The following is a 19,936-nucleotide window of genomic DNA, read 5'->3' as shown; positions in this document are numbered from 1 at the left end:
AGGATTAGCCTATTGAGCCGCGGTGCCGGCCTCGTGCTGTTTTGTGGAAGGGTTTGCTCACTATCCTTCAGGGCAAGCTGGGACCCCAAGGGTGAAAGAGCAATGTTGGGCGATTTCTGCAACACTTCCCTAATTCAGACCACTCTCTGGGGATTTCTAGGCTCTCAGTGCACAGGGAAAGTGGAACACAGCCTTCTGGGAAGGTTCTAGAAGAGCTTATTTTTAACAACAGAGAATTCAAATAAAAAGCAATGGAGTTTTAACAAATATTTACTTCAAAAGGCAGAGAGACAGAGAGCTCCCGCCCCCTGGTACACTCCCCAGATGTCTGCAACAGCCAGGGACTGAAGCCAGGAGCCCACACTCAGCGCAGGTCTCCCACCAGGGTGGCAGGAAGCCTCAGTCAGGAGCTGGAGCGAGAACCAAACCGAGGCACTGGCTGCAGGACAAGGAAGCCAGGAAGCCACATGCCCACCCCAACAGTGAAACCCTTACGCCAAGAACTCAGGACACTGCCCAGGTCCCCGGCAGGCTGTGACTCTCGTTTCTCGCAGGGACGCAGCCTTGGTGCCCGTCTCGACTTTCCCTTTGCTGGCTATGGATGCTGGCAATGGTATTTATTCCTAGGGGTCCACTGGGCCCTTGCCGAAGGTCCAAAAGTGCACAGAACACTTTACAAATACAATCTCGTTTGCTCATCACCAACCCCTGCAAGGACACATCCGTGTCGTGGAATGCTACTCCGGAATAAAACAGGATGCCCTGCTGATCCCTGCAACAACTGGGGTGCTCTCCAGGGAGTTATGCTAGGCCAAAAAAAAAAAAAAAAAAAAAAAAAGATTCAATCCCCAAAGGTTGCATAGAGCACCATCTGTTTCTATATCATCCTTGAAATGGCAAAAATTCCTGACCTGCAGACTGTTCTCCGCGAGGGCCTGGAAGGCGTGGGAAGGTGGGGGCGGGAGGGAAGCAGGTGTGGGTGTGCAAGGGCAGCGAGAGGGGTCTTTGCAGTGAGGGAATGCGCTTGTCTTCGCCGTGCAGCGTCAGCACTCCGGCAGCGATACTGCGCTACAGTTCCCTACACTGTTGCCATCAGTAGGTAGCGCGTACAGGGGTTTTGTTTTGAAAAAACGTCTTGTCAAAGCTACACAGTTGGACCCAGCATACTTCACTCATTTCCAGAGGCAGCACTCAGACCTAGGTCAGTGGGACTCCCGGCCGCGGGTTTCAAGACTGGGCCGTGGCTGAGAGAACCAGACAGGGGGACGCCCCTAAGCGCCCTGCCGTACCCTGGGGCAGGCGGGTCCGTGGTGTCCCGCAGAGGCTGTTAGAAAACGGCTTGGGCCAAGAACCGAGATCTGGTCACCCTGCAGCGTGGGCGGAAGGCTGCGCGGTGGTGGTGGCGATGCTGGTGGCAGCTTCTGGCTGCGGGTCCGCCCATCTGCGCGCCGGCCGGCGTCTCGGTGGGTGTGTCCACGGGGGGGCGGTGGCGGGTACGCGGCTCAGTGCGGGTCGGGGTGCACCTGTGTCCGCTCTGCGGGAGTCACGCCCGCGTCCTTTGTTCCTACGAGGGTACACCCTGTGATGATACCTCCCCGCAAACAAAGCGGGCCGCGGAGCCGGGCCGTGGCGCACGGAGCCTGTGTCCTGTAGATAAACCGGGTAATCGGGCTCTCCGCCTCCTCACCCAAAACGCCCGCCTGCGCCCCGGAGGGAGGGAGGCTGGTTCCCTGTCATCATCTGGGGCCTGGGCCTTGCCGCCTGCTTTCCTGACCTGGGGCTACGGGGAGCGGCCCCCTTGGCTCCAAGGCCCTCCCCGCGGCCTGGGCGCGGCCCGTGCTTCCGTAAAGGGGTCACTGCTGGCTCCGCCGCGGGGCGCACGCGGATTCCCGCACAGGTGTGGCGCCTGCAGAGGCCGTGTGCGGAGCTCGCTCGCCGGCCTCCTCCCCCGCGGCGGCGGCCTGGGATGGCGGGGCGCGGGTTGGGGGAGGCCCGCTGCTCCAGGGCAGCCGGGAGGGGACTCGGCGCCCGCCACGCGCTCCGCCGGCCTCGCCGCGTAAGTGGCGCGGGGGCGGGGGCGCCGGGATTGCGAGGAGGGGGAGAGGCGCCGCCGCCAAAGCCAGCTCCTTCCTTGGCGCGCGGGCAGCCGCCGGCTCCCCGCACCCGCTGGAAGCCTGCGCGCCCCCGCGGTTTCCGGGCCGTGGGCGGGGACGGAGCTGGGGCCACGGCGGTAACGGGCGTGGTGCCGCCGCGGGGTGGCGCCCTCCGCCTCCGCGTCTTCCTTTAAAGTTGGCGAGGGGCTGCGGAGCCCGCGAGCGCGCGTGGCCTGCCCCTGCTGCCCTTGACTTGTCCGGTCCCTCCCGCAGGGCCGAGCGTGTATGCCGGCCGGCCGCTGAAGCTTGAGGGACTTGGGAAGCCCTGGCCGGCGTCGGGCTGGAGCCGGCGCCCCGGAGCGCAATGGAGGCAGCGGCGAGAGGGGACTCGGGAACCGGCGCCGAGTAGCCCGCGGACCCGGGCCCAGCCCACCCTGCCATGGAGGTGCCCAGCGTCAAGGACTTCCAGTGGAAGCGTCTGGCCCCGCTGCCCAGCCGCCGGGTCTACTGCTCCCTGCTGGAGAGCGGGGGACAGGTGTATGCCATCGGGGGCTGCGACGACAATGGGGTCCCCATGGACTGCTTCGAGGTCTACTCCCCCGAGGCTGACCAGTGGACTGCCCTGCCCCCTATGCCCACAGCCCGCGCCGGGGTGGCGGTCACCGCCCTGGGCAAGCGGATCCTGGTGATCGGGGGAGTGGGCACCAGCCAGCTGCCGCTGAAGGTCGTGGAGATGTACAACATGGACGAGGGCAAGTGGAAGAAGCGGAGCGCCCTTCGAGAGGCTGCCATGGGCATTTCTGTCACGGCCAAAGGCAAGTGGGGAGCAGAGAAGGGAGTGGCGGGGCGGGGGGGGGGGTGGTGGCTGCCGGGCAAGCGGTGGAGACCAGCCTGAGTCCTGGGGCCCACTACCACCAGTAGACGCTAGAATTAGGGACCCACTGGCCTTACCTACAGATGGGAAGACTGAGGTTCCCGCAAGGGAAATGCCTGTAATTGTACGCCGGCAGGCCGCTGCCCGGGCAGAGCCAGAGGGGTGGGCTGGGGCTTCAGTGCATGTCCACCTGGACCCCTACATTCAGCACCTCCCACCCCTTGAAACCTACCTTGCAGGTGTCAGCCCCGCCAAGGGCTCTGGGACCTGATTCCAGGTCCTCACCCCACCCCAGCCCCACCCCCCCACTCAGAGATGCTTATGGGGACCAGGCTGTCCCTGAGGGCTGTGCCGCGGCTTGCCCAGGGCACCAGGTTCTCAGGGCCTGCAGGCGCTGACTCTGGTTTCTCGAGTCCCATTTCACTTTCCCTAAGCCCCTGATTCCATTTTTTTCAGGGCTGCCACAGCCCAGGGCGCAGACAGGGACCTAGAACTCTTGGCTATAAACCCGCAGCTGTTACAGGACTTGGTCCAGGGCGAGTTAGGAGCCCCCGGGTTCCCACACGCCTGCAGTGACGGGTGACCTTGCCCCTTCCTCTGTCCCTGCCTCCCGCTTCTGCTGAGCCATCCCGCTGCCTGTCAAGACTGCGCTGGCTCAGAACCCGGGGTTTCCTGAGCACCTGCTCTGTCCAGGACACAGGGCTTGGCCCAGGCAGGAAGGAAAGAGGCAGATCTGGTCCCTGCCTTGGAGCTATGACCAGTGAAGGTGGCCAGAGAGAAGCACCAACCCACAGTCCCCTAGGGCAGGAGCCAGGGGGCTTCCACAGCCTCTCAGGAGGAGGGTTGGAAAGCCGGGAGGCCCGTGGGGAACAAGGAAGTGGAAAGAGGACCCTGTTGTCTGCAGGTCCCCCTCCATTGGTGCTGCTGAGAGACTGTCTTTACCAGTGTTAACACCACTGATCCTCACAGCCTGTGTGGTGAGATCCAAGCTATTGTTGTCCTGTTTAGAGAGAAGCGGCGTGGGGCCCAGAGAGGCTAAGTCGCTGGCCCAAGGTTGCACAGCTAGGAAGTGATGATGGTGTCTGGCGCTTCACCTTGGCATCCCATGGGTTTAATAAGCACTCGCTAGCTGTGTGCCAGGCGTTGTACCAGACTCGGGGGCTACGGCTGAACAAATTCACGAGGACCCACAGCCTGCTGGCAGAAACAAAGGTAGTTTTGGTAATGCATGGCGAGCAGGGTGCTGGAGCAGGGTGACGGAGGTGCCGCCACCCTGGGGACCCTGAGTCAGTGCCCTTGCCCCACCTGCAGTTCAGGGACACCCAGGTGAGCCAGAGACGGAGGCGGAGCAGCACGTGGAAGCGCTGTAGTAGTGGGGAGCAGGTGCTTCAGGTGGGGGGTGGGTGGGAGGGCTGCGCTTGTGGAGGTGAAGTCCTCATTATCAGGCTGCATCCCCCAGCCTTGGCCTAGGGCTGGGTTTGGGGAGTAGAGAGGAAGAGTGCTGACTCCCGGGGTAGCCTTGAGGAGCAAAGGGGTCTGGTGTTAGAGCCTCGAGTGATGAGGAGTGGCTGCTGGGAGACCGGATGCTGGGCAGGGAGGAGCCCTGCGAGTCCCGGGCAGGAGCCAGGAGAGGCCCCGGTGAACACAGGAGCCTTCTGATCCTTTCTGAGGCCGCGTGTCGGGGCAGCCCCTCGACAGGGCCACTGGGAGCCAAGAGCGGCCGGGACGGGAGGGGACTTGCTGGCTGGCACGCCGGCTCCCTGCAGGGCCGGCTTTCCCAAGGGGCCAGGCCTTCGTCCTCCAGGCCTCACCCTCCCTCACCCCTAGTCCTGTCCTGGTTAGGGCAGGGCACCTCCTGGCTCCACCAGCCTCCCCCCGTGGACAGCTCTGCATCCCACAAGGCCAGCGACAGCCAGCTGCGACTGGCCTCATTTCTGGAGCCTCCAGCTGCATGGAGAGAATTCCGGGTCTGGGAACACCTTGGGGAACAGGCCACCGCTGGGGGCATCAGAAGAATGACTTCCTGCTGGCTGTCCCAGAAAGAGGGCGACTGGGTGGGGGGCAGGTCCTGCCCTGGGCTGTCGGGGCCTGGACTTCACCGCAGCCTTGCCCTGGGCACGACCTTAGCCAAGGGCTGGACCCCACAGAAGGCTCAGGTGCGGTCCTGCCACAGCTGCAGGAGAACCCAGGCTCAGCAGGGCAGGGGTGCTGGCAGCCACACGGCCACAGCTGGGGCGCGTTCCTACAGAGCAGCGGTTAGGAGTTGGCCTTGGCCGTGGTCGGTCTCGTGCTGCCTGGGAGCTGAGCCAAGGGTGTGTGTGGCCTTGCTTCCCTTCCTAGATTACCGAGTGTACGCAGCAGGTGGAATGGGCCTGGACCTCCGTCCACACAGCCACCTCCAGCACTATGACATGCTCAAGGACATGTGGGTGTCGCTAGCCCCCATGCCCACCCCGAGATATGCCGCCACCTCCTTCCTCCGAGGGTCCAAGATCTACGTGCTGGGTAAGGGGGAGTCGCCACCCGTCTGTATGCCTTCTCCCGCCTCGGGTCAGTTCCCACGAGGAGCAGTACCTGTGTGCAGAGCCTGTCCTCAGCATGCCATCCCACCGCTCAGGGAGCGTCCCACGTGAGGGGTAACCCAGCCCCTGTCCTCAGCCCCTACCCACCGTCCACCCTGCTCCGGCCTCCAGGGGGACGGCAGTCCAAGTACGCGGTCAACGCCTTCGAGGTCTTTGACATCGAGACTCGCTCCTGGACCAAGTTCCCCAACATCCCCTGCAAGCGGGCCTTCTCCAGCTTTGTGACGCTCGGCGACCACCTGTACAGCCTGGGGGGCCTGCGGCAGGGGCGGCTCTACCGGCGGCCCAAGTTCCTGCGCACCATGGACATGTTTGACATGGAGCAGGGTGAGCGGGCTCTCCAGGGTGCCCCCACCAATGCCCTACTGACCACACCCCCTTCTGGCTGACGCCCCGCCCTCCGCCAGCCCATCCAGCTTCCCAGGGCCGCTTACTCACCTTGGGGGGGGGGGCTCAGAGGAGCCTGGAGCCCCTGCCCCTGGGGCTACTCTTGGTGTGGGATTATTCCATTCAGGGCTCCTTCTCGCTTGCTTGGGTGTGAGCAAAGCCCTTGCCTCCTTTCGTATGTTTCCTTACAATACCCCTGCAGGCCCAGGTGTGTGGGTGTGGGGGGTCCCTACTTCTGAGTGATGCAGAAACAGAGGGATCCTGCCTCCTCCACTCACTGCCTCTCGTTAGCCTCCTCTCCGTAGAGCCATGAGGACAGAAGTGGAAACCAGGTGATTTGTCTTAAGGGATTAGGGTCCCGCACACGGCAGTGGTGTGGGAGAGGGTGGAGGCCCCAAGAGAATGTCATTTTAGACAGCAGGAGGCGCTGTGTACCCCTCCGACCCCTGAGCACAAAGGGTAAATGGAGTGGCGCCCCCATCTAGGGTGGCGGTGGGCAGCATCTCCTTCTCTCTCTGTCCCGCGGCCACCACGCCTGCAGGGGGATGGCTGAAGATGGAACGCTCCTTCTTCCTCAAGAAGCGGCGAGCAGACTTCGTGGCCGGCTCTCTGAGTGGACGTGTCGTCGTGGCTGGTGGACTGGGTAAGGCTGGAGCCCCCGGGCAGGGGTGGGCTGTGGTGCTGGGATCCCTGACACTGATCTGAGCAGGAGAGCACTCGCCGGCTCCTGGCACACCACCTGCCTACTGCTACGGGCCCAGGAGTTCCAGGCGCCACTGTGCTCTCTGCCCAAGGCGACAGAGGGACGTCTCGTGTGGCTCAGGCTTGCTCTGTGGCTGGCGACAGGGTGTGGAGGGGTCGCACGGTCCTCCTGCTCTAATCTATCTTCTCCCTGGACACCCAGCCTCACCGCGAAATAGGAAAGCAGCCCGATGAAATAAAGCCTTCTCAGGGCACTGGGAATTTGATATTTGAGGGGTCTTCAAAAAGTTCATGAAAATACAGGCCACGAAGAAGCGACGCGTGCATTTCCAGAACGCTCTGCAGCAAGGGAGACGTGTCCTTTCATTCCATTTCTCCGTGGACTTTGTGGCGGCCCCTCGTATTATTGACACCAGGGAGGGGGCGGGGATTGTTATGAGGGAAAAGGCCCACAGTGCGAGGGAAAGGCGACACGGGTGGTCACGCTCCCAGTGCTTGGCGCTGTGGGCAGCTCCCACCTCCCCACGTGGGATGTGACCACGCAAGGGCCCCCAGCCAGGCAGCTTTTTTTAGTGAAAGGGGGGGAGGGAGGCCATGGTGCTCTAGAAACTTCTGGTGAAAGCAAGGCGGGGGACAGACAGGAGGAAGGTGGCTTGGGGGGGGGGGTGAAATGGCTGTGACAGAAGCCACTGGGCCAGGACAGGGAGGAGGCGGTGGCGGTCCTGTGGCTAAGGAAGTTGAAGCCGCTTGGCCTCTGCCTGTGGCAGGGAGGGAGCTGGGTGGCCGAGGGTGTGGATCGGCGGCTGGACGCCCTGGTAAGGTCTCCATTCCTTGGTGCTGTCAGGAAACCAGCCCACCGTCCTGGAGACAGCGGAAGCGTTCCACCCAGGGAAGAACAGGTGGGAGGCGCTGCCCGCCATGCCCACGCCGCGCTGTGCCTGCTCCAGCATCGTCGTCAAGAACTGCCTGCTGGCTGTGGGGGGCGTCAACCAGGGCCTGAGCGACGCGGTGGAAGCCCTGTGTGTCTCTGACTCCTAGCTATGGCCGGGCCCAGCCCTGGCCCCCAAGCGTGTCCCTTTACTCTTGACGTGAGGCATGCGGGCTGCTCCCCAGGTCGCCAGCTCCTGTCAGCAGCCACAGGTGCAGATCCTGGGGCTGTACCTACCCCCACCACCTCCAAACCCTGCCAGTCCCAGAACGCTGTCCAGAGCGCAGATGACCCTGCTGGGCCCAGCTTGCCACCGGGCTGTCCCCTGCAGAGGGTCCCCACTTACTGCTCGGGCACAGGAGGGCCCGGGGCAGCGCCCCCTTCCACCTGAGAGGGCGGCTCTGACGGACTGAGCCGCGATTGCTGTCTCCCCAGCGCTGCACTACTTGGAGGGTCCTGAAAGATGGAGGTCAACATCTCTCTTTAGTAGGGCTCGGCCGCGGGCCTCAGCTGCTTGGCCAGAGTTGAATGTGAAGCTAGAGGCAAGCACACTGGGAGGGACACGGGCTCACGTGGCCAGTCCAGGCCCCAGGGGCTTCCTCTGGGGGTCCTTGCCAGGTGCATGATGATGGGGAAGAAGCAATGGGATCCCCACATCTCTCCCCGTTCTATTGTCCCCACCAGAGGCCTGGCCCTTCTGTCACTGATGGTCCCCAGGGTGTTCCTGTGCGAAGCCGCCTCATTTACACTGTGCCATCGAAATCCACCGTGATGGGTTCATTCACCCGTTAGCAGCAGCAGCACAATGATGAAAGTCTATATTCCTACCTTCTGTGGTGCCTTGATTCAGGGTGGAGTGGAAGGGTGTCTGATGGGCAGAGGGGACCCTGTGACAATCCTTCTGCCACGCTGAGGCTAGATGGGGTCCCATGTGGCCATCGTCTCGGCTGTTCCCCTCCAGTGCCGCCTCTGCGATCCCGGCCGCCGGTCACCCCACCCCCACCCCCGCAAAGGCAGTTCCTTCTCTTGCACTGAGATTCCAGGAGTCTTCAGAGAAGGTCAAGTTCACACGGGGTCTTCTGCATCTGGTGCCTCCCTGTGTCAGCCTGAGCTCCGACTTCCTATTTTTCTTATGCAAAGTAGGAAGGGATTTGCTCACTGACCTAGGCAAAAGGGACTTGAAGAATGTGCCTCCTTTTAGCATACATACCACCTCTGGTTCTCAGAGTGACACACGAGAGAGGAGAGGAGAGAGAGAGAGCCTGTCTCCATCCACTGGTTCAGTCTTCAAATGGCCAGGCCAAAGCCAGGAGCCTGGAATGCCATCCGTCATCCAGTCTCCCACGTGGGTGGCAGGGGTCCAAGGGCCTGGGCCATCCTCCATTGCTTTTCCAGGCGCATCAGCAGGGAGCTGGATCAGAAGCAGAGCAGCCGGGACTCACCAGTGCCCCAGTATGGGATTCGGGGATGGAGACGGTGGCTTAGCCCTCTGTGCCATGACCCTGACTCCTCAGTTGCTTTGGAAAGCTGGGCCAGCAGGGTGTGAAGGGCCTGGAGAAGTGGGTAACGCTCCTCCATCACGGACGGATGGTTTCTCCTGGGGCAGGAGCTGGAGGATCAGCTGCCTGGATCTGGGGACCGCAGGGGGTCTCCTGGGGGAGGGGGGCCGCCACCTTCAGCCAGGTCTTCCAGCACAAGCGAAACCTGGGTCTTTAGGAGTTAGGGATTTTCTTCCTCCAGGAACCTGACTTTTTCCTCACTTGGGTCCCAGAAGGGCACTGCCACCTGCTGGCCAGCCTTTCCTTCCTGCCCTGACCGGGAGGCGTCCAGAGGCCACGGGGGCCCCCTAGCGAGCACACTTCAGAGAGGCCTGTTGCTGCCCAGGCCCTGCTGTGGTTCCGCCCAGAAGTCACCGTTAGGCGAAGGGGCTGGAGGTGCTGCTGACGCTAGGGAGGATTCAACGGCACAGCCGGGAGAAGCTGCCCCGAAGGCCAGCCCTGGTACGGTCTCCCCTTCCCCTCCCGCTTCTGCCTCACAGCCCCCATCTCCACCCCTCCCTAAGAGTCGTGTGTTCTAACGGGGGACAGAGCCAAGTGCACCAAATGGCCCCGTATCCATGGATGGGACCGAGACACTAAAATCATAGGAACTGAGGGGTGGGGTCTTAGGGGCACCAGCTCCGAAAGGCTGCGTTCACCTCTGACCCCTGTATGGGCAACTCAGGGCTGCAGCTGCCCGGAGCCGAGGACTCGGCTCTCAGAAGTCCACCCTGGAGAAGCTTGGGGTACCACCCTGAGGACTCGGGGAGGTACTGAAGGTCAGTGCTAGCCCACGCGGTCCTGTGCTTCGTGGTGCCCTGGACAAGGCACGGGGCCTGGGGCCCGATGACCCGGTTCCAGGCCTCACTCCCCACCGCTGAGTGCCCTCCCATTTCACAGGGGAGAAGACCCGGGCTCGGAGGGGTTAAGCGGGGGTAGCTTGCCCAGGGTCACAAGCTGTAAGTGACTGAACAAGGTCTGCTTTCCAAACTTGGGAGCATGGCTCTGCACTTCCTCATGGGACAGCAGCAGCAAAGGCGAGAGGACCAACTCCGTGTCCCAAATACCCAGGCTGGAGGAATGGCAGCTCTGAGGGCCACTACTGTGCAACAGATACTGAGCATAGAGTATTCCTGCGTCCATATCCCTGGGAAAGCTCCCTGCCAAGGTTTTTGTCCCATCTTTGATTCCACACTGTTGGGCAGCATTTGACACCTGATGAGCTACAGGTCTCCATCCCCCCCCACCCCCCGCCCCCTGCCCCACGGAGCATGTCTGTCTTCAGAATGGTCCTGGTCTAGAAGGCTGGCATGACGCTAGGCCTGGGTTCCTGCCCCTACCAGCTGCAGTCCAGGGGAAGACGGGAGACCGAGCCTGCGGTTGGTATTTGGCCAGCGTCAGCCTTGGCTGGTGCAAACCGGGACGACTCCAGGGAGCTGAGATGAACCGAGGGGAACAGGGCAGCTTTCCGAAAAAAAAAAAAAAAATCTCAAACTGCATGTTGAAGGAAGAGGGAGACCAGCGGGGCAGAGAGGCACAGGCCGTGCGCGAGAGGGACCGGTCCAGGTCGTGACTGTCATGGACTGCTTGATTTTGGGCATCCTGCTTACCCTCTCTGAGTGTTGGTTTTCTCATTTGTAAAATGGGCACCGTGAGGCCACACTTAGGAGGCCAGGTGGGTCGATTGCGAGTGTTCAGCAGGTGGCTGTGGCCCGACAGCCGCTTGGGGTTTGGAGTGGAGGAGCAGTGCGATCAGATTTGTACCCCTGTCTCGTGGGGGGTGCCCGTGCTTTTGCCGCACTCACAGCCACCCTGGCACCCTCAGTGTGGGCGCCCAGGCACAGACTCCTTCACCTTTGGAAGTGCACTGCTGTGGCTGTCACTGCCCTCGGGCGAGGCAGGACCACCTGCTGCTTTAGGTCATTCTGCTCTCCCAGAACCCAGGGCCATGTTTGCCATGTGGTTGGAGGGACCTCGGTACCTTGGTACAGACTGGGACGGGTCGGTTTCACAGCTGGGGAAACTGAGGCCCAGAGGAGCCGTGCAACTTCCCCCAGGGCTCCCAGGCTGCAAGAGGGAGGGGCATGTCCTCCTCACCTGTTTGCACCTGCTTGGTGCCTGGTGGCGCCTGGCACAGCGCCAGTGCCTGCAGCCCATGCGTTGAGGGAATGAACGGATGGCTCACCGGGGGACGAAGGGGGAGAGATTCCGGTGCCCAGTCCCAGTTCCTAATTTAGTCTGCCTGGACGCGCGCGGCTCCTGAGACAGTTTCTTCATTTCCTGCAGAAGTTTCCAGCCACCTCCCTCCTTGGGAGAGGAAATCACTGGCAGATGACTCACAGGGTCCACGAGTGAGGGGCTGGAGGCAGAAGAAGGACCTGAACACTCGGTGCCCCAGGCCCTTTTGGGCAAGAGGAAACCCGTCCTCCCCACCAGCTCGGGGCCGTGGAGGGCTGGGGACAGAGGACTCCAGGCCAGCAGCTCCTGGCCTTCTGGCCTGCAGGGCTGTGCCTGGCCTGTCGGGCCTCCACCGCGGGGCAGCCCTGGGAGGAGGATGTGGCTGTGCCAGGAGGGTTAGGGACCCCTAATACTTGACCTTGACCACCCCGTCCTCCTGCGTGAAGCACAAAACAAGGACCTGGGGACACCCTGCCCACTGTTCCACAGAAAATCAGCCATGGTTCTAATCTCAGCAATTCATAGTTTCAAAAACAAACGTTGGGGCCAGGGTTGTGGTGTAGCCACCAGCAGTGCCAGCATCCCATATGGGCACTGGTTCGAGACCCAGCTATTCCACTTCCCATCCAGTTCTCTGCTATGGCCTGGGAAAGCAGTAGAAGATGGCCCAAGTCCTAAGGCCCTTGCACTTGTGTGGGAGACCCGGAAGAAGCTCCTGGCTCCTGGCTCCTGGCTCCTGGCTTTGAATTTGTGCAGCTCTGGCTGTTGCGGCCAATTGGGGAGTGAACCAGCGGATGGAAGACCTCTCTCTTTCTCTCTCTCTCTGCCTCTCCTTCTCTCTGTGTGTAGCTGTGACTTTCAAATAAATAAATAAATCTTTAAAAAAAATTTAGGAGGTGAGCATTGTGGCAGCTCAGGTCAAGCTGTAGCTTGGGACCCCCACAAGCCAAATCGGAGTGCCAGTTCAGGTCTCAGCTGCCCCAGGCTTCCAATCCAGCTCCCTGCTGATGTGCCTGGAGGCAGCAGGTGATGGCCCAAGTGCTTGGGTTCCTGCCACCCATGCAGGAGACCCGGATGGAGTTCCTGGCCCCTGACTTTGGTCTGGCGTTATCCTGGCTGTTGTGGGCATTTGGGGAAAGAACACAGAGAGAGATATATATGCACGTATGTATGCATGTCTGTCACTTTGCCTTTCAAATAAATAAATCTTAAAGAAACAAGCATTATTGGGGAGCATTAATTGACGGGTCTCTTTCCCAGACTCCCTTGCTCCATATTCCAAGTCCTCATTTTCAGAAGAGGCCTGGATTGGCTGGAGCTGTGCTTCCAAAGCGGGAGCTCGTGGCACGCAGACCCGGCTTCCAGGCCTTCCGTGCAGCTCGCTCAAGCCCAGGTGGCAAGTGACCTGCTCACTTTCACTCCTGTCCCTCACGGAGCCAAGAGCATAGCTCAGATCCTGACTGCCTGGCGTGGGGACGACTTCTGTAGCACCCCCCCCACCTCCAGTCTCCCCGCCTCTGGCCCTGCACCGGGCTGCTAGGGTTCCTGTGCCCTTCCAGAAGTTGTCTTCTCTGTGGATCTGACTCCATCCTCACGGGCTTGGCCCTCCAGGGGAGTCCAGCATCAGCTGGGTCTCTCAGGTCCTTCCCAAGGGTTGCGCCCTTCCAGCCTCCCCTTCCAGCCCACTGTTCCCTGAACGGGTCCAGTAGCTCAGTACCCGCTGCCCTGCACAGGCCATGTCTCTTCCTCCTGGACGCATGTGGAGAATGTAAGCCACTGTTTCCTGGTCCTGTCCCTACTCCCTACACCCACAGCTAAGGAAGCTGTCCTCAGGCCTGGGACGATGCCATTCACCGAGAGCATCCCAGAGCGCCTGGCCTACAGTATCCAAATCCCAGGGCGCGAACACCTGAGCTGAGTAAAGGCCAGGAATCCGAGGCCTGGAGGCGGCTGCAGCTTCGAGAGGCAGCTTTACAACGCCGCCTTGTCTCTAAGCTCCGCCAGCTCCTGTGGACGCAGGGAGCTGGATCCAGGAAATAGCAATGTTTCAAATCCCCCTGCTTGGGGATTGGGTTCCTGCGCCCCTTTGTCATGGGCTCTCACGAGAGGGACAGGGCAGGCTCAGGCTTTTTATGAGCTGTGGCTGACAACCAGCTGATTAATCCAGCCTTGTAATCACAGTCCCCAGCACCGATCTGGGCTCCTGTCATTTAGGTCAAGAGAAAAGTGAGTCCCCCCCCCTTCCCTCTCCAAGGGCCAGGAGCTGGTGACCCGGCTAAAGAATGTGCCTTGCTGGGGGTTGCATTCCAGGACCAGCTTGGGAGGCCAAGGGCTCAGGTTGCCAGCAGGAGCCAGGCACGGGGCAGGGAGGCAGTCCCGGGCAGACCTCCCTCCTGGGCACACCTCCCGTGCCCTGCCCTGCCCTGTCAGTCCTGGGCCTCCCTGCGTGGAGGCAGAGCCAGGAGGAGGAAGACAGCCACCCCCTCCTGGGAGCAGCATTCCGATGGAGTGGCCACAGCTCCCAGCACATAAGCCCCAGCCACTGGGGAGCTCATAGCGGTCTGCAGATCACCTCCGTGTCCGGGGACTCCTTTGACCAATAGGAACCGGGGACTAGGAGACTGACTCTGATACCCAGGGCTGTGTGACCTGTGCTGGGTGCAGAGCTGCTACCTTCCATCCTCTGACTTCTGTTCTGACCCTCACTCTACCCCCAGCTTCGTCATTTTGGTTGGTGGAGACACGGAGTGCCCCGGGGAGGGCCCCCATGAGAACACTACCCCTGGTGTGAGCACGGCTTTGCCAGCCCCACGGTGCTGGGAGTTACACAGCCTCAGAGATTGGGAAAACCACCCAGGAGTGAGGGGCAGAAGAGGAGGAAGATCCTTTCACTTTCCCACTGACAAATGGGATAAAGAGCCCCCCTCCTCCCATAGCTCTGGATGCTCTAGGCTTCAAATCTGCATAAATGTGGGGCTGGCATTGCGGCATGGCGGGTTAAGCTGACACTGGGATGCCATCATCCCGTATGGGTGCTGGTTCAAGTCCCAGCTGCTCCACTTCCAATCCAGCTCCCTGCTAATGTGCTTGGGAAAAGCAGCAGAAGATACCCCAAGTTCTTGGGCCCCTGCACCCAGATGGGAGACCAGGGTGAAGCTCCTGGCCCCTGGCTTCAGCCTGGCACAGCCCTGGCCGTTGCAGCCATTTGGGGAGTGAACTAATGGATGAAAGATGTCTCTCCCTCTCTGTAACTCTGCCTTTCAAATAAAGGAATAAATAAATAAATAAATAATTCCTTTTTTAAAAAAAGATCTGCACAAACATCCACCTGCTTTTCCTCCCTTGCTTTGGCATCAGAAACCCACACTGGGGCGGGGGGTGTGTGGCCAATCTGTGGCACAGCGGGTTAAAGCCTTGGCCTGAAGCGTCAGCATCCCATATGGGCGCCGGTTCTAGTCCCAGCTGCTCCTCTTCTAATCCAGATCTCTGCTATGGCCTGGGAAATCAGTAGAATATGGCCCAAGTCTTTGGGCCCCTGCACCCATGTAGGAGACCTGGAAAAAGCTCCTGGCTTCGGATTGGCGCAGCTCCGCCTGTTGTGGCCATCTAGGGAGTGAACCAGCAGATGGAAGACCTCTCTCTCTCTCTCTCTCTACCTCTCTCTGTAACTCTGACTTTCAAATAAATAAAATAAAATCTTAAAAAAAAAAAAAGAAAAGAAAACCCACACTGGGGAGTCCTTTCTCTTCTCTCCCAACATGAGCTCCAGCCTTGGCATTTCTTTTTCTTTTAAATATTTATTTATTTATTATTTGAAAGTCAGAGTTACACAGAGAGAGGAGAGGCAGAGAGAGAGAGAGAGAGAGAGAGAGAGGTCTTCCATCCAATGGTTCACTCCCCATATTGCCCGCAACGGCCGGAGCTGTGCCAATCTGACGCCAGGAGCCAGGAGCTTCCTCCAGGTCTCCCATGTGGGTGCAGGGACCCAAGAACTTGGGCCATCTTCTACTGCCTTCCAAGGCCACAGCAGAGAGCTGCATCAGAAGTGGAGCAGCCGGAACTTGAACCGGTGCCCATATGGGATACTGGCGCTTCAGGCCAGGGCATTAACCCACTGCACCACAGTGCCGGCCCCGAGCCTTGGCATTTCTATCTGTCCCCTGCCTGCACCAGATGGCCATATGGGATGCTGGCACTGCAGGCGGCAGCTTTACCCACTATGCCACTGTGCGGGCCCCCAGGAATCCTTTCTATACCAAAGCATGATGGAGTCCCAGGGGCTCCAGCACTTGCCAGCTTTGTGAGCCTGCATGGGCAGTTACTTGATTTTTCTGCGTCTCGGTCTCTTCATCTGTGCAGTGGGGATAATTGCATGCTGGCCCCTGCTTCACAGAATTGTGATAAGGACGGAACTCCCGAGCAGAGGTAACGTAGGGGCAGTGGCCGGCTCCCAGTGTGTTAGCACAGAGCGCCATCCTCATGCTCAGACTTGCAGAGACGACGTGGAGTCACAGTGCACCCGCGACAGGGCAGAGCTCAGGCCAGGAGCCAGGCCTGAACCAACACTGTGCCAGCCTGGGGTTGAGAGAAGGAATGTGGCTCCTGGACATCCAAGAGATGGAGAATCATTGCCAGGAGGGCCGAAGAAGGCTTCTACTGTGTCCCAGCTGAGCCATCGCAGGAACTCACAGCAGATGCGAAACGGAACTCAGAGTTGACGTCTCCAGATCCCTTCTCATAGACAAAACACCGCACCCTGAAGAGAAAGTCCTTGGCCACAACCACTGTGTGGGCAGGTGGGAGAGTGGAGCTGGGTCCTAGGACGCCTCCCTCTGTGCATGGACTCCTGCCTCCCCCCTCTGGGTATGCTCTGGCTACAGCCACGGGCAGGACAGGGCAAGCTCTCTGGCCTGGAGACAGGGCCCTCCCAGGCCTGGATGCTGAATCCGAATTGCAATGGAGAGCTTGACCGCTCTGTGTTCAGCGTTTGCAGTGCGGAATTCTCCAAACTCCTGGTGAGATTCACTAGAAGTAAAATCGTCAGTAGCTCAGTGGTTCCTCCACACACGGTCCCCCGCACTCTCTGTGTCTCCTTGTGTATCCCAAGCCCCTTGGGACACCAGAAAGCAAAGCAATGGTTAGCGGCACAGCTGAGATGTCAGCCTGATAAGAGGTTTGCCTTGCAGCTTGGCTACTTCCCAGCCGGAGGGTCTTGCATGTGACCGGGCACCCAAGATCCTTAGACCCAGGGATGGCTCATGCAACGTTAGGTGCCGTGATGTCTGTCACTGCCGTTGTTCAGTGCATGTTTGCTGAATGAACAAACAAGTGAGTGGCTCACTAAAGGAACCAATTGCCTAAGCAGACTCTGTGCATGGCCACAGCATAAAACTTGCTAGGCTCAGTTTGGCCAGAAGAGGGCAGCTTTGAGCCAGGCAGCCCGGTTTGCCATAGCCTGCCAGGATTGCCAGGCCCGTCTTGCATTTACACCTCCTTGTCTTGGAGGGCGAGGGCCAGGTCTGACATGCAAGCTCCTACTTAGGCAGTTCCAGTAGCCCCCGAAGGGGAAGGTCATCACTGCCCTCTGTCCCCCAAGGGGCAGGGCTGGGGGAGGGGTGGGATACCAAGGGCCTTCACACACCCTTGGAGCTCTGGGCGGGGGAAGAATGTGCTGCCTGGGACCAGAGAAAGGGGAGCAGGGGCCCAGGGACCTACACTAAGATGTTTCCGAGGGAAGAGACGCCCTGGGGCCCTGCAGATCCCTAGAGCTCATCAAACACGGAGCGTGGGTCTGTCTGCCCTTCTGTCCTCCCCCCAGACCTCCACCCTCTTTGGATCTCCTCCCCTGACCCCATTCCCCGCCCCCCAGCACATCCCTCATCCAAATCTCACCCAGCCTTCAAGGCCCCAAGTGGGGCCCTCCCTGGAGCTCCAAGCTAAGCCCCCCAGCCCCTTTCAGCCCCAGTGGCACTGGACCTCTCTTACGGGTCTGCCCACTTGTAGCCTTGCATTATCCGGGACGTGGTGATTTACCTTATTTCCTTACTGAGCCGTACATTTCCTGAGAGCAGGGGACTAATTCTTAGTCACCTCTCGGGCTCATCTCAGACCTGTCTGCCACTGGCCTTCCCTGTCCCACCCCTAGTCCACTCCCAAAGCACGGCCTTGCTGCACCTCACCTGCGTGCACCCTCCCCTGAGTGGCTCCTCCCCACCCCAGTACACATACTCAGAGGGTGTAAGGGCAGGGATGGGGCTTGCGCAGCCCAATGCATGGCTTTCGGAAATCAAGGAGCAGTTGAGCCTGGCGGTGGAGAGAGGCTTCCTCCTGCCAGGACTGGATGGGGGCACGGGCAGGATGGAGCAGCTCACTCAGCCCACACAGCCCAGCACATCTGCTCATCTAAGCGTGTCCCAGGAATTTCCCGAGACCCAGACAGTAGACAGACCAGTCCCCGTCAGACACGATCGCCCTGCCACACACCAGACCACCCCATAAGGAATTTCAGAGTCGGGTTTCAGCAGATAGGAGCGTTTCTGTGTCGCGTGCGGTTCCGGCCCTGGGTCTGCCTGTCTGGCCCGCTCGCTGCCTGCTATGGACAGACAGCAGCCACGCCACGTCACGACAACCCTGCCCTTCAGGCCCAGGGTTGCACCTTGGCTGGGCCAGGGGAGATCTCTTCTCTGGAGTCATCCTTGGCTTGTGGGATGCAGATGGTAGCCACGGAAGCGGAAATGGGGGTGAGGGAAGTCCAAGAGGTTGCAGGCGCTGGGCCCCCACTGCTGTCTGTCACCAGGGTGCTGGTCATGGAGGGAGACCAGACGCAGGTAGCCGCCTTCACTCCAGTCCTTGGATTCCACTGAGCATCCCTTTGGCCCACAAACATCTACGGAGCAGCTTTTAGGTGCCCAGAGGTAGGCTAGATGTTGCAGACCTCGGGGAATAGTCATTATAGTCTAGGCTGAACTTGGACGGGAATGAGCTTGGGCTCACCCGTGTGATTCTTCACCTTTCTTAGGAGGTAATGTTGGTCAGCTGGTGAATTGCTACCTGTCTCAGCTTTAAAAGCCCTGCCTCCAGGAAGCCCTCCAGACCAGCCTCTCCCTTTCTGGGCCAGTAGCTCCCGCCTCTTATACATCCCCAAGGCATTCCGTTCCTCCCTCCATGGAGGACCCGCTTGCTTGTTTTTTTTTTTTTTTTTTTTTTTTTCAAGACTGGGGATTCTCTGAAGGCAGAAGCCATGCCCATCGTATCACTGTTATATCCCCAGGCCCAGCACCTATGCTCACCAGCACTTGTAGAATGAAGCGATTGGTAGAAGGCCATAGAACAGGTATTAGAGTCAGGATTAGAACTTGAGTCTCCCAACACTCAGCCTTGTGCCTCCTCTTAAATTACCCTTGCTGGAGGCCAGCATTGTGGTGTAGCCGGTAAAGCCACCACCTGTAACGCCGGCATCCCATATGGGTGCTGGTTCCTGCCCCAGATTCTCCATTTCTGATCCAGCTCCCTGCTAATGGCCTGGGAAAGCAGCAAAAGATGGCTCAAGTGTTTGGGTCCCTTTCACCCACATGGGAGACCCAGAAGAAGCTCCTGGCTCCAGGCTTCAGCCTGGCCCAGCCTTGGCCGCTATGGCCATCTGGAGAATAAATCAGCAGATGGAAGCTCGGTCTCTCTCTCTCTCTCTCCCCCTCTTCCTCTTCCTTTCCCCTCCCCTGTGTAACTCTGACTTTCAAATAAAATAAATAAATCTTTGTTTTTAAGCATTACCCACACTTCGTTTAAAGAGTCCTAATCTGTCTAGATGGGCCCCCAGAAATGGACACAGATCCCAAGAGGAAAGGAAGCAGCAGGTCAAGGGAACTGCCCACTGGGCCTCACTCCATTTCCATGGATAACCCCGACCAACAGTGGCGTGTGTCTGGTAGAGGGAAGAAAGCCAAACTAGCTCTGGCCCCCCAAGGCCTTGCAGATCTGGGGAAGAGAGGGATAGTTTCTGCCTAAGGTCACAAAGCAGGCAGGGGCCCCATGAGGGGGTGGGACACCCGCTACTCACACTAGACGGGATCAAGGGGCTGGTGGGAGCAGGAACGTGGGCGGACAAGACACAGAAAACCCAGCCCTGGGGCCCTCATCCTCCTGGATGCTGAGCAGGCCCTAACTGCACAGCTGCAGGCACCTTCCTCTGGGGTGTGGGGCAAAGGCTGTGTGCCCAGCAAAGCGGCAATCCAAGCAGGGGCCCTGCCTGCTTGCAGGCCTGGATCCCCTCAGGGAAGGGGACAAAGGCCTGCTGTCCTCCCTTCTGCCCGTAGGCGGGGTCTGAATCCTTTTCTTTTTCGAAAGGCAGAGCAACAGAGAGAGAGGAGGGACGGAGAAAGAGATTTTCCATGTGTTGGTTCAGGCCCTAGATGGCTGCAGCAGTCGGGACTGGGCCAGGCATTAACCAGGAACCAGGAACTCCTTCCAGGCCTCCCCCGTGGGTGGCAGGAGCACAGGTGCCTGGTCCATCTTCTGCTGCCTTAGCAGGGAGCTAGATGGGAAGTGATGTAGCTGGGACTCGAACCGGTGCTTCCACATGGACGCTGACATCACAAGCAGCAGCTTAACCCAGTGTGCCATAGCAGCGGCCCTGGTTCTGCTGCTTCTCACCGGCT

General features: G+C 59.9%; 1 protein-coding gene across 4 annotated transcripts; it reads left to right on the top strand.

Moving 5' to 3' along the window:
- The first annotated feature begins 1,505 nt into the window (after window positions 1–1,505).
- On the top strand, window positions 1,506–12,716 carry KLHDC8A (kelch domain containing 8A). Of its 4 annotated transcripts, none has more exons than XM_008268517.4 (6): window positions 1,506–1,662; window positions 2,367–2,908; window positions 5,308–5,472; window positions 5,661–5,876; window positions 6,478–6,579; window positions 7,483–12,716. In XM_008268517.4, the coding sequence occupies exons 2-6, from the start codon at window positions 2,533–2,535 to the stop codon at window positions 7,674–7,676; spliced, it is 1,053 nt and encodes a 350-aa protein (XP_008266739.1). In that variant the 5' UTR covers window positions 1,506–1,662; window positions 2,367–2,532; the 3' UTR covers window positions 7,677–12,716. The 4 variants fall into 4 exon arrangements, 3 of the variants coding, with proteins under 3 accessions (XP_008266739.1, XP_008266738.1, XP_008266741.1); XM_008268516.4 differs by lacking the exon at window positions 1,506–1,662 and adding an exon at window positions 1,726–1,897; XM_008268519.4 differs by lacking the exon at window positions 1,506–1,662 and adding an exon at window positions 1,918–2,056.
- Window positions 12,717–19,936: the final 7,220 nt, after the last annotated feature.

This window comes from Oryctolagus cuniculus, chromosome 13 (assembly GCF_964237555.1).
Source record: "Oryctolagus cuniculus chromosome 13, mOryCun1.1, whole genome shotgun sequence".
Taxonomy (NCBI): Eukaryota; Metazoa; Chordata; class Mammalia; order Lagomorpha; family Leporidae; genus Oryctolagus; species Oryctolagus cuniculus.
This window is presented reverse-complemented; position numbering and strand designations above follow the sequence as displayed.

What these genes read in the sequence shown, in the direction of transcription:
- KLHDC8A (XM_008268517.4), top strand. Translation starts at nt 2,533, where the DNA reads ATGGAGGTGCCCAGCGTCAAGGACTTCCAGTGGAAGCGTCTGGCCCCG. An exon ending in CATGTTTGACATGGAGCAGG is followed by an intron (nt 5,877 to 6,477) that starts GTGAGCGGGCTC and finishes CCACGCCTGCAG; the next exon opens with GGGGATGGCTGAAGATGGAA. An exon ending in CGTCGTGGCTGGTGGACTGG is followed by an intron (nt 6,580 to 7,482) that starts GTAAGGCTGGAG and finishes TGGTGCTGTCAG; the next exon opens with GAAACCAGCCCACCGTCCTG.